The sequence below is a fragment of the Ursus americanus genome, chromosome 2 (genome assembly GCF_024610735.1).
Source record: "Ursus americanus isolate L20-20 chromosome 2, mUrsAme1.1.p, whole genome shotgun sequence".
Taxonomy (NCBI): domain Eukaryota; kingdom Metazoa; phylum Chordata; class Mammalia; order Carnivora; family Ursidae; genus Ursus; species Ursus americanus.
Genome location: NC_142128.1, coordinates 39,329,744 through 39,341,864, shown reverse-complemented (window position 1 = coordinate 39,341,864; position 12,121 = coordinate 39,329,744). Strand labels below are relative to the sequence as shown.

Below are 12,121 nucleotides of genomic sequence, written 5' to 3'. Positions count from 1 at the left end.
CCGGCACGGCAGACCTGTGGCCGGTGGACACCCAGAGGCTATGGCCATGCTCTCTGCCCGCAGACCACCCACCATGACGACGCTGCTGGAGATTAAGAGCAGCGTGCTCAGGCAAGTGCAGGTGCGCCCGTCCATCCGCCGGAGGACTGAGGGAGAGCCAGGGCACGCCAGCGCCGACCCGCAGGAGCCCGCTGCAGGGGCCTGGTGGGTGCCCGCACCTGATCCTGTACAGTCCTGTGCACCTGGCCGCCCTTCTCTCGCTGGGCCCGCTCCCCCCGCTGCCCCAGCACGACCTCCAGGGGGGAGCCCGGGAGAGTCTGAACCCAAGGCCGGGGGTGGGGGCGCCCACACGGTGCACATCAGACTGAGCCCTCGGACACGTGGACACCCAGGCAGTCCCCTCGAGGTGTGGGGGCTGGTGGCTGTCCCTGGAGCTTCCGGGAGGATTCGCTGACCCTCAGCAGGGGGCAGGGGCGTGCTGCTAGCCCTGAGCTGACCCTCAGCCTGGCCTTTCTCTGCAGGAAACCCGGGGACGGCGTGGAGTTCTTCGCACAGATGCGTCTCATTCTGAAGAAGGGGGAAGGCAGACAGGGCCTGCCGTGCCCCGAGGTGAGGACGGCTCGGAGCTGCTGCCCGCAGCCCCTGCTACAGCAGGCCCCCACCCCTTAGGCTGAACTCCCTCCCTCCCTGGAGTGCTCCCCACAGGTGGCCCTCACCCGAGTGCCCCCCACAGGTCCTCCTGCGCAGTGGTTCGCCGGCCCCTGCCGAGCCTGTGGACCCCAACCGTGGCCTGAGAGTTCTAACCCCGGAGGAGGTAAGGGGGACGGGGGCCTAGCCCCGGGGAAGGTCTGGGAGAACTTCCTGTGTGCCAGGCCCAAGTTCTGGGGCAGGTGGACAGCAAAGGTGGCAGGGGTGAGGGCCAGGACTTCCCATGGAAGCCAGTTAAGGAGCAGAAGTCGGGGGTCGGACCAGTGGAGGGCCCAGCAGGTGCAAAGGTACTGATGCTGGGACTGGACTCTGCCAGTGGGTGGAGCTACTGGGGGCCGGGATGCAGGGTCGGGGGAACCAAGGTGCCTGGACCCCAGTGGCCAGGGCTCAGGGCCTGGGGTCGAGGGGGACGGGGGGGTGGCTGGGACTCAGGACGCGCCCCGCTCCCTGCCCGCAGGTGGAGATGCTCTATGAGGAAGCCCTGTACACGGTCCTTTACCGTGCGGGGACCATGGGCCCTGACCAGGTGGATGACCAGGAGACCCTACTGGGCTACCTGCAGCAGGTGAGTCCCACCGGCTCCGCCCTCCCTGCTGGCCCAGCCCCACCCTCCTCTGGGGAGAACGGAGACGACTGTCCATCCCAACCCTGTCCTCTGCCTGGTGAATCACCATCCCCCGAATAGCGCCCCCCGTACAGAACGCACCCCCCCACACACACGTGTGTGCACAGGCAGACACACATGCAGGCTGATAGGCATGCCCAGAAGGATGGAGTGATAGATGGACACACGGACACACACAGAAGAGTAGAAAGGACACACTGACAGAGGGACACAGAGGATGGACAGATAGACAGATACATCTTCCCTCCTCCCCTGTGTGTTTCCTCTGCTCTGTGAGGCCCCAGGACACTGGCCAGCCCTGCTTTGGGGGTCCCTGGGCCCTCACACCTGCCCACCCTACAGGTGTTTGGTACCAGCCCTGAGGAGCACGCCGAGGCCATTGAGCGTGTGAAGAAGGCCAAGGTGAGGCTGCCACCCGGTGTGGGCAGGTGCCGATCAGCCGCAGTGCTAGGGCTCGGGGGTGGAGAGGACATAGAGCGGGGCCCTGTCATGGCCACACACAGCCTCCCTCAAGAGACCCCTCGGCACCCTCGGCCCACAGGCCCCCACGTACGCCCTGAAAGTCTCTGTCATGCGTGCCAAGAACCTGCTGGCCAAAGACCCCAACGGTGAGTGGGGGCCAGCCAGGAGCTTGGCTGTGCCCAGGCCTGGTGGCCGTGGAGGGACTGGCGGCTCTGGGGCTGGACACTGAGGTGCCCGCGGTGTCTCAGGCTTCAGCGACCCATACTGCATGCTGGGCATCCTGCCGGCCTCAGGCGCCCCGCAGGAGCCAGGCCCCCACAAGGACCAGCGTTTCAGCTTCCGCAAAGGCAGCAAGCGTGGAGGCCCACTGCCTGCCAAGTGCATCCAGGTCACCGAGGTCAAGAGCAGCACCCTGAACCCCGTCTGGAAGGAAAACTTCCTCTTGTAAGGCCCTTCTTCCAGCCGGGCGTTGGGGGTGGGGGGCAGGGGGCTGCCACGCCAGGACTCGTGCCATCTCAGTGCCTGCCCCAGCCACCCGAGCGCCTTCCAGAGGACGTCATCGCCTCAGAGAGAGGTGCCATGCCCCAATGGCCACACGGTCAGGATGCAAATCTGGGCAAGCCTGGAGCTCATGGACCCCTTCCTGCAGCTCCTGAAATTGTCTGTCCCTTAGCCCTGGGCAGAGGACTGTCCTGCACCCTCTGGCCATCTCTCCGTTTTCCTTGTAGTGAGATCGAGGATGTCAGCACAGACCAGCTACACCTGGACATCTGGTACAGGCCCCTGGGCCCTGCAGGGCAGGGGGTGTGGGTGCACCTGGTTGTGGGGAGGGTGGCGGTGGGAGGGGACATTCAGGGCCCAGCCAGGCCCCAAAGCCAGATTTGCCCCCTCGCCCCACCTCTAGGGACCACGATGATGACGTGACCCTGGTGGAAGCCTGCAGGAAGCTGAATGAAGTCATCGGCCTGAAGGGCATGAGCAGGTATGACAGGTGGGACCCTGGTGCCCCCCAGACATGGGCCAGGAGGTGGTGGCTTCCCAGGGACCCCAGGTGGGCACACACCCTGCTTTGCCCAGGTATTTCAAACAGATTGTCAAGTCAGCCCGGGCGAATGGGACGGCAGGGCCCACAGAGGACCACACCGATGACTTCCTGGGATGTCTCAACATACCCATCCGGGTGAGTGGGGGCCAGGGCCTTGTTCCCAGAGCACATTTGTGGTGCCTCACCCTCCTGGGACGTCGCTGGTGGCTTTGTCCTGTGATTCCCCCAAGCCTCTCCCATCCTTCCTGGGCTGGGTGGGGGCATTGTGCTGCAGGGGACAGGGAAGGAACAGCCTCCTGGGGCCTCTTGTGTCCAGGCACCCACGAATGCTCACCTGCGCGATGGCCTGTGTTCAGTGGGAAGCAGTGGTCTGTGGGAGGGAGAGGGAGGCGGAATGGCCAGTCTGAACCCCCTTCTCTCAGGAGGTGCCGGTGGCTGGGGAAGACCGCTGGTTCAAGCTGGAACCGCGCTCCAGCGCCTCCCGCGTGCAGGGGGACTGCCAGCTGGTCCTCAAGCTGATCACCACACAGGTGGGGAGCCTGGGGTCCCTTGCCCTGCACCCCGGCCCTACACCCCTGCCCGCGGGCTGCGGCAGCGCTGGTGATGGGCGGGCCCTGCCTTCCAGAGGGACACGGGCATGAGCCAGAGCGGGCGCTCGGGCTTCCTGTCCTACATGCTGCTGCTCGGCCATCTGCTGCAGTTCGAGCACCGGTCCCAGCAGGTAGCCCCGTCCTCGGGACCCGGGAGGGAGAGCGGGGGAGGCCGGGCACCGGGGGCAGGAGGGGATGGCACCTCCTCCCTCCACTCACCCCGCCCCCTCCTCCAGACCAACTCAAGCGGCTGGCGCGGAGAGCTCAGCGGGCCCGCGGCCACCGTGCTCTGCCTGCACGGCGCGCAGAGCAACCTGTCTGCGCTGCAGCTGGCGGTGCTGTAAGTGGGCGGGGCCGCGGGGGGCGGGGCGCCGGATGGCGAGCGGCGGGCGGGGCTGCACGTGCCGGGGAGGAGTCTCGGTGGGGCGGGGCGAATGAGGGGCGGGGTTATGGGAGGGAAAGGGCGCTGTGAGTGGCAGCAGCTGGGAGGGAGTGTTACGGGGTGGGGGGCGTGACCTGCGGTGGGCGGGGCAGAAGAGGGGCAGGCTCAGCAAGGAATGCCTTGAGCGGGACCGGATGAAAGGGGGCGGTGCCGTGAGGGGATTGTGGGACGGGAAGGGGCAAGTAGGAGGGGCACAAGGGGTCTCGTGGGAGGGTCGCAGCCCTGACTCCGCCCCCCCACAGGCACTGGCAGGTCAGCAGCCGCCACCATCAGACCTGCACGCTGGACTATGGCTACCTACTGGGGCTGCTGGAGGACGTGCAGGCGCATTGGGAGGGGGCGTCCTCCCTGCCCCAAGAGCAGGTGAGCTCGCCCTCAGGGACTGGAAGTGCTGCTCCCGGAGTGTGTGCCGTGGGCTGTCGGCCTGCTGGGCAGACAGGGGCGGAGTCCCACCCTCATGGGGTCCCGGGCCTACAGGGTGGGGTGGGCTTGAAAACGAACCTCATGACCCAGGGCAGAGCAAGACTGGGAAGTGCTGCGATAGGGAGTCGTGCCCTTCATTTGGCTGAGGGACAGAGGGAGTGGGTGCTGGCCGCTGGGCAGGGGGAGCTGCTGGTGCAAAGGCCCCGAGGCTGTGGGAGAAAGTAGCAGGGCCGGGCTGGTGATGGCTGCAGGAGGCCCTTGCCGACTGGCTGCCCCCCACCCTGTGGGGAGGGCAGTGAGGGTCAGCTCTGACAGGCCCTGTGCCCCCAGGAGGAGAGCCTGGCTAACAGCTTCTCTGCCTTCTCGGAGTTTGGGCTGCGGCTGCTGCGCCAGCTGCGAGACTACTTCCCAGCCACTAACAGCACAGCCGTCTACCGCCTGGAGCTGCTGCTGAAGTGAGTGCAGCCGTGGGTGCTTGGTGGGGTAGGGGCCGGGCCGGGGCAGCCCATGGTCAGCGGGCGGCCCCTGTCCAGGTGTCTCAGCAAGATGCAGCTCTTCCAGCCGTCCTTCGAGATCTGCCCTTTCGAGACGGAGCTGAACATGGACATCGCGGCTGCGCTGAAGGTCTGTCCGTCCCCGCTCTGGCAGCCGGCCCCCCTGGCCCCCGGCTCAGCCTGCTCTGCCACTCTCTGCTGCCCTTTTAGGCTCCCCCATTCGCCACACTGTCTTGGTGACTTGTCTTGCAGAGAGGCAACCGTGAGTGGTATGACAGGCTCCTGAACGCCAAGAGTCCTCGCGAGCAGGTGCCGCTGGGGGAGGGCCGGGCTGCAGGGGAAGGGAGGGAAGGGGTCGGCCAGGAGGTGAGGGCCACAAGGTCAGTGTGAACTGGACTTCCTCGCAGCCGGGGCCGCAGCGCCTTGCCGGGCTGGTGGAGCTGGCCGACGCCGTCTACGAGGACCTGCAGTCCTGCTATGGCATCTACGCCAGCCTCTTCCACAAGTGAGGCCCAGGGCCCTGCCTGCTGCCCTGCCCCCGGCCCCTCGGTGACGCCGCCAGGCCGGGCATGGGGCAAGCCGGTGTGTGGAATTTGTTCTTGCAGCATCGTCGAGATCGACTTCTTCACCCTCACTTTCCGGCAGCTGGAGCGTCTGGTGAGGAGGGGGAGTGGGGAGAATCCACCCCCACCAGGGGCTGGGAAGGTGCCTTGGTTTCCTTGTTGCTGGCAGCCTGACTCTACCATCCCGAGCAGGTGGCCGAGGAGGCGTGGGTGCTGACGGAGGAGCTGAGCCCCAAGATGACCCTCGAGGTGGCCTCAGGGCTCTTCGAGCTGTACCTGACCCTGGCAGACATCCAGCGCTTCTGGAGTAGCATACCCGGCCGGTGCGTGCCCTGCCCCCGCCTGTCCCCGTCCCTCCAGACGCCCCAGTCTGTCTCCGTCCACTATTTGCCTCCCAGACCTGTACCCACTACTCCCTGTCCCTCCACCCGGCTGTCCTCCAGCCTCCTCTAGGAGGCCTCCGGGATGGGATCCCGAGGGCCCTCTGAGGGAAGGAACCTGGGATATGCTGGCTCAAGGTGTTTGAGTCAGGGCGAGCTCTGACGGGGCTCCTGCTGCAGCGACAGCCGCTCCCTTGCTCTGGCCGGCATCCACGCCCCCTTCCTGCCCGCCGTGAAGCTCTGGCTGCAGGTGCTGCGGGACCAGGCTAGGTGGAGACTTCAGGGAGCCGTGGACGTGGACACAGTGAGTAAGCACCCAGACCTGAGGCTGCTGGGCTCAGCCAGGGCCGTCCTGCAATCCAGGCCTCCTCCCGCCTTCTTAGCTGGAGCCCGTGGATGCCTCCTCCAAGCACAGCAGCTCCGCAGCCACTGCTAGCCTCTGCTTCAGTCACATCCAGGAGCTGTGGACCCGCCTGGCGTGGCCAGACCCTGCTCAGGCCCAGGCGCTGGGCACCCAGCTCAGCCAGGTGTGTGCTGGTGGGTTGGGGAGCACGGTCTGGGAGGAGACAGGAGTCTGGAAGGGGAGCAGGACCGGGGCCCGCAGCCCACAGTTGCTGAGCCCTCTCGTCCCACCCTAGGACCTGTGCGAGGCCACCCTCTTCTACACTGAGCTGCTGCGGAAGAAGGTGGACGCTCAGCCCGGGGCTGCAGGCGAGGCAGTGAGCGAGCCAGTGAGCAGGCTGGTGGGGGCGGGGGCCGGGGGGGCCAGCATGGGCTGCCCGCGCACCCACATCTGACTCTCCTCCCCAGCTCTGTGTGGTCCTCAACAATGTGGAGCTCCTCCGCAAGGCTGCTGGGCAGGCGCTGCGGGGTCTGGCGTGGCCGGAGGCGACTTCGGCGCTTGAGGGGCTGCTCCCGCGGCCTCTGCTCAGCTGTACGCAGGCCCTGGATGAAGACCTGCGGCAGGAGGTCCACACCGTGACGGCGCACCTGACCTCCAAGGTGGGCGGGCGGCCGCGGGGGAGCTGGCTGCCCAGTGTGCGGCCGCCTGGTGCGAGTGCTGCTCTCCCGCAGATGGTGGCCGACATCAGGAAGTACGTCCAGCACATCAGCCTGTCCCCGGACTCCATCCAGAACGATGAAGTAAGTGCACGGCCGGCGGCCGGGGGTGGGGTGGGGCCCGGGGCATCTGGCGCTGAGGGTGCTGCCCGCAGGCCGTGGCCCCGCTCGTCAAGTACCTGGACGAGAAGCTGGCTCTGCTGAACGCCTCGCTGGTGAAGGAGAACCTGAGGAGGTAGGGCTCGTGGTGGGGGCGGGGGGCAGGGGGCCCGCGGTGCTGCCGCTGACCAGGAGTGTCCCTGCAGGGTGCTGGAGGCCCTCTGGGAGCTGCTCCTGCAGGCCATCCTGCAGGCGCTCAGTGCAAACCTCGACGTCTCTGCGGATTTCTACGGCCGCTTTCACTTCACGCTGGAGGTAGGGCTGCACAGAGGAGCCGTCCCTGCCTGGGCGCCTGGGCCCTTTCCTGGCAGTCCCCGGGCATCAAGGCTGCCGATGACCCCTTCGCCCCTCTGCTGGGTGGCCTGGCCTTCCCGGCCTGACCAGCTCCTTGGGGATCCCGGCAGAGCAGGCCCTCCTGCCTGCAAGCCCAGCTGTGTCGGCGGCACCTGGGCCGCCCCAGGCGTTGGCATTCTCCCCTGCTGGCTGGGGCTTCTGAGGGGCGGTAGGTGTGGGAAGTGGCTCTGGCCCTGCTGCTCACAGCTCCGCCCGTCTCAGCCTGCTGGCCCCAGCACAGCCGTGCCTCTGACGGCTCTGCCTTCTTGCCCTGCCCCAGGCCCTGGTGAATTTTTTCCATGCGGAGGGTCAGGGTCTGCCCCTGGAGAACCTGAGGGACGGAAGCTACAAGGTGAGGCCTGGCCTGGGGGCCCCCTGCAGAGGGGGAGGGGAGCATGCACACGGGGTGGGGGCGCTGCGCTTAGCACCCCACGCTCTCCGCAGAGACTGGAGGAGGAGCTCCGTCTGCACCAGTGCTCCACCCGTGAGTGCATCGAGCAGTATTACCTGGACAAGCTCAAGCAGGTAGCGTGGCCCGGGGTGTGCACCTGCCTCCCCCCGCCCCCCCGCCGGGCCCCGAGCCCTGGTCACTGGCCTCAGCCCTTCCGCAGAAGTCCCTGGAGCAGAACCGCTTCGGGCGCCTGAGCGTCCGCTGTCACTACGAGGCAGCAGAGCAGAGGCTGGTGGTGGAGGTACTGCACGCTGCGGACCTGCCCCCCCTGGACGCCAATGGTGAGGTGGCGAGGCACTGGCGGGGCGCGGTGCTAGAGGGCTGCTGGGCGGCAGCGCTCACGGCCTGCTCCTGGCCCTGTCCCTCAGGCCTGAGCGACCCCTTTGTGATCGTGGAGCTGGGCCCGCCGCACCTCTTCCCACTGGTCCGCAGCCAGAGAACGCAGGTCAAGAGCCGGACGCTGCACCCCGTGTACGACGAGCTCTTCTACTTGTGAGTGCCCCCCCCTGCCAGCCCCCCCGCGCCAGAGCAGGGCGCACGGCTCCAGCTGCCTGCCTTCGCTTGCAGCTCCGTGCCCGCAGAGGCCTGCCGCCGCCGCAGCGCCTGCGTGCTGTTCACAGTCATGGACCACGACTGGCTGTCCACCAACGACTTCGCGGGGGAGGCGGCCCTCGGCCTGGGCAGCGTCGGTGGCATAGCGCGGCCCCAGGTGGGAGGGAGCGCGAGGGCCCGTCAGCCTGTCACCTTGCACCTGCGCCGGCCCAGAGCCCAGGGTGAGTGAGGGCGCAGGGGTGGCGGGTATGATGGCGGTCGGGTCTCACACTGCCCCCTCCCCTCCCTTCCCCCCTGCAGTGAAGTCAGCGCTGAGGATGCTGGAGGGCCGCACCAACAAGGAGGCGCAGGAGTTCGTCAAGAGACTCAAGGAGCTGGAGAAGTGCATGGAGGCCGACCCCTGAGCCCCTCCCCTGCCCAGGCCTGCCCCATGTCCCTGCACCACTGTCCTCACCCTGCCCTGCAGTCAGCTTTGTGCAGCCAGGGCTCACTCCCTGCACCCCGCTGTGCCGCGTGCATGTTGCGGCCGGCCCTCCAACTCCTTCCTGCCCTGGCGTGTCTGTGTGGTGTGTACTGTGAACCCCGTGCGTCCAGCAGGCACCCCCCATCCCGGGTCTGGGGGGCTCACACGGTGGGGCCTGGCCAGCAGCTGTCCCCTGGATGTGGAGCAGAGCAGGCCCGGCCACCAGGTGAGCCTCCCCATCTACTCCCTTGGCTTCCCCGGCCCCAGGGCAGGCGGGGACCGGTCTCAGAGCGGGGTTCTCGGGGTGGCTTTGCCCCCCAGGAGATGTTAGGCCATGCCTGGAGGCACTGCTGGTTGTCACAGCTATAGGCTGAAGGAGGCGTCACTGGCACCAGTGGTGAGCCCAGGGCTGCTCCCAGATGTTACTGGTGCCACAGCAAAGAGCCCATCTTAGACGAAGCCCTGGCTTCTCTTTCTGGGGCGGGGAGTGTGGCAGGGCCTTGCTGGGCCAAGAGGCAGGAAGGCTCGGGTTTGAGTCTGGACCACACAAGCTGACGGGAAACAGCTCCCAGGAGCCCTGGTGGAGGGGAAGGTGGGCACCCAGAACCCTTCACCCAGAGGGTGTACGTACAGTTCTTTGCTAAGAACTGCAGAGGTCTCCACTCCCCACCTGGCTCTGAGGCCTGGGAGAGGGTCCCCTGGTGTCACTGTGAGGCTGGGGACATCACACAGACTTGGTCAGTGTAAGGAGCTCTGTGCTGGCCACACAGCTGTCCGGCGTATTCTCCTTCTGCGTCCACATGTATCTGCCCGTGCAAGACCTGCCTCACGCCCGGCACCCCCATGGTCCAGACCCTTCCCGGGCAGGCTGTGCCTCACTGGAGACGGAGAGTCATTCCCCCCCCCCCCCCAATCCCCAGGCCAAGTGCAAAGAAACAGGCTCACACAGGGGTCTCCTTGACCTGCAGCTTCACTGGGAGGGCTGGAAGGCCCAACAGCACAGCTGTCAGAAGCATGGGGATAGAGTCCGGTGCTGCTCAGTGCTGCGAGGGCCGAGGCTGCCAGGCCCTTCTGTGTCCCCACAAGTCCTGCTGTGTCTCCAGTTCCTTATCACTCCGCCATGAAAAATAAACGTGTCTGCAACGTTTAGTCTCTCTGCCTTTTTTTGATTCCTTTCCAAACCTCTGCGGGGGCCCTGGCCTCTGCCCCTTGCTCCCGCAGACCCGCCTCCTCAGGGCTGCTGCTGCTGTCGCTGTCTCCTCTCTCCTCGGCATCAGGTCCGTGCTCCTCAGGCTCGTCCTCACTGTCGCTGTCACCACTGTCTGCAAGCAGCCTGGAAGGGGGACGTGTGTTCACTAAGGGCACACTCATTCACAAAAGCCCCCAGCTGAGGGCGGATTCTCCTATTCCCTGGGTTCTTCAAACCAACACCTCTCCAGTGGGACATCCACATTCCCTCTTCCACAGTCACAAAACCCTTGTGCTGTTGAGGGATCCACCGCTCCTCCCCACCCACGCCGTCCGCAGGAGGAGCGAGGCAGAGGAGAGCCCTGGGAAACCCAAGGACCTACCGGGTGCCAGCCACTGGTCTGTTGGGGTTTGCAAACTCTCGCCCAGAATCCACGTCAAAAGGATCTGAACAGAGGAAGCAAGCAAGAAAGGGAGCTACAGGTGAGCTCAGAGCACAACCAAGCCTCCCAGACGCTGGGGCAGGAAGGCCTCACCCTCCAGCTTCTCAACAGGAGGAGGCATGCCTGGAGGGTCCTGGCTCCCAACCAGGGGGCTGTGTCCATGCCAGGCCTCACCGATTTCCTCCTCCTCGGGGCGCTCCTTGGCGCGAGCCAGGAACTCCTGCTCGGCCCGCAGCACGTCTTCGGCGCTGCTGCAGGCTGCGTACTTGTCGAGGAGCTGGTGGTTCAGGTCTAGGAAGCCCTTGCCCCACTTGAACTTCCGCAGCAAAATGACAGCAAGGTCCGAGAAGCCTGACGGCGAGGACATGGGAAACCCGAGGATGCTGACAATCCCTCTCCCATCCCATGTGTGTTCCCGGCACCCTCAATGCCGGCCCCACACCTGAAACTCCCCATTAGACACCATCCTCCGGCCCAGACAGCCTGCTTGCCTGCCTCTGCCATCCACGAAAGCCCTCTCCCCATGTCTCATTGGGCCACCTGTTTGAGCCTCCACAGCGACCATCCATTCTCTGAGGGCAAGTTGAGAGGCAACAGAGGTGGGGCTGAAATCCTGGCCTGTCCACCTCGACTGCCCCACACACCCTCACATTGCTCCTGGGAGGTGCCAGCAAAAGAACAACGCTCGCTGCCAGTGTAGCCAGACTTGGTGGCACGCTGACGCTCACCCAAGATGCAGAAGGTGGCGGCAAAAGCCTCCACACAGGACAGCTTGCAGGGCCGGCCGTAGTTCACAGGGTTGGCAGCGACCAGGTAGGGCAGCAGCCGCAAGTGGCTCCCTCGCATCTTCCCAAAGGGGGTCTCATCCAGTCGGGCCCAGGAGCAGTCGATGACAGCGACCCCACTCTGTGCCACCAGCTGTCTGTTAGGAGCAGAGCAGAGCTAGGTTCTGGAGACTCCATCCCTGGAGACTGACCTCACCAGGGATACAAGAACATCGTTCCTCAGCCCCCAACAGCATGTGTTCCTGCAGCAGACTCCCTTATTCACTCAACAAACGTTTACTGACACCTACTCTGTCCTGCTCTAGGCAACGGGGGCAAACCAGACAAGCACACCTCGGTGAGCCCGACAAGAAGGATGCTCCAGGGTCCCGGGCTCAGGGAGAGGCCAGAGCACAGGCAGGGACCCCGCCCACTCCCCCCACCCGGTCCCCCGCTCCTACCTGTCCGCGGGGGACACATACTGGGAGCCCACGGGGCTGAGCACGACGCCGCCGAACCTGTGGCCCAGACGCAGGCAGCGCACCAGGCCCAGGCGAGCCAGCTTGCGGCCAGTGCAGCGCCGGGGGTCGCAGTGGCCCAGCTCCCACATGGCCAGCGTGCAGGGTAGCGGCGCCGGGCCCGAGCTGCCCTCGTCCTCCGCCGCCTCTGACTCCACAGACGCTGCACCAGAGCACGGAAGGATACGAGCCTCAGGCGCAGCTCAGAGGGCCAGCCCCCAGCCCCCCGCCCCCGGCCCCCGCGGCCCCTGATCGCGCCCCACTCACCGCGCAGCGCGGCGCCCACCTCCTCGGCGAAGGCCTCCAGGGAGCGGCCCGCGGGATGGCGAGCGCGGCCGCCTTCGGCCCCCGGCCCCCGCGCCGCCCTCCTGCGGCCCATGGCTGGCACCTGGGTCTCTGTACCCGTGGGCTTACAGCTAAGCCGCAGCCCGGCCGCGCGTACCTGCGCAGGCGCCCAGC

The 12,121-nt window shown here is 66.4% G+C and overlaps 2 protein-coding genes across 3 annotated transcripts; one reads left to right on the top strand and one right to left on the bottom strand.

Moving 5' to 3' along the window:
* BAIAP3 (BAI1 associated protein 3) lies at positions 1-9,896 on the top strand. The gene is made up of 34 exons (XM_045784686.2): positions 1-204; positions 522-609; positions 734-814; positions 1,166-1,273; positions 1,676-1,735; positions 1,875-1,941; positions 2,044-2,239; positions 2,524-2,568; positions 2,700-2,777; positions 2,873-2,975; positions 3,263-3,370; positions 3,466-3,561; positions 3,667-3,770; positions 4,115-4,235; positions 4,626-4,750; positions 4,829-4,919; positions 5,042-5,098; positions 5,197-5,294; positions 5,395-5,446; positions 5,545-5,675; positions 5,913-6,036; positions 6,116-6,259; positions 6,371-6,463; positions 6,543-6,734; positions 6,807-6,875; positions 6,947-7,026; positions 7,097-7,205; positions 7,564-7,635; positions 7,728-7,808; positions 7,895-8,015; positions 8,103-8,226; positions 8,302-8,507; positions 8,587-8,975; positions 9,718-9,896. Exons 1-33 carry the CDS (start codon positions 41-43, stop codon positions 8,688-8,690), a joined length of 3,492 nt encoding a protein of 1,163 aa, XP_045640642.2. The 5' UTR covers positions 1-40; the 3' UTR covers positions 8,691-8,975; positions 9,718-9,896.
* On the bottom strand, positions 9,702-12,116 carry TSR3 (TSR3 ribosome maturation factor). Of its 2 annotated transcripts, none has more exons than XM_045784754.2 (6): positions 11,930-12,116; positions 11,627-11,825; positions 11,109-11,302; positions 10,555-10,731; positions 10,321-10,384; positions 9,702-10,082 (listed from the first exon to the last, which is right to left on the bottom strand). In XM_045784754.2, the coding sequence occupies exons 1-6, from the start codon at positions 12,039-12,041 to the stop codon at positions 9,896-9,898; spliced, it is 933 nt and encodes a 310-aa protein (XP_045640710.1). In that variant the 5' UTR covers positions 12,042-12,116; the 3' UTR covers positions 9,702-9,895. The 2 variants fall into 2 exon arrangements, with proteins under 2 accessions (XP_045640710.1, XP_045640709.1); XM_045784753.2 differs by having other exon boundaries at positions 11,606-11,825; positions 11,930-12,115.
* Positions 12,117-12,121: the final 5 nt, after the last annotated feature.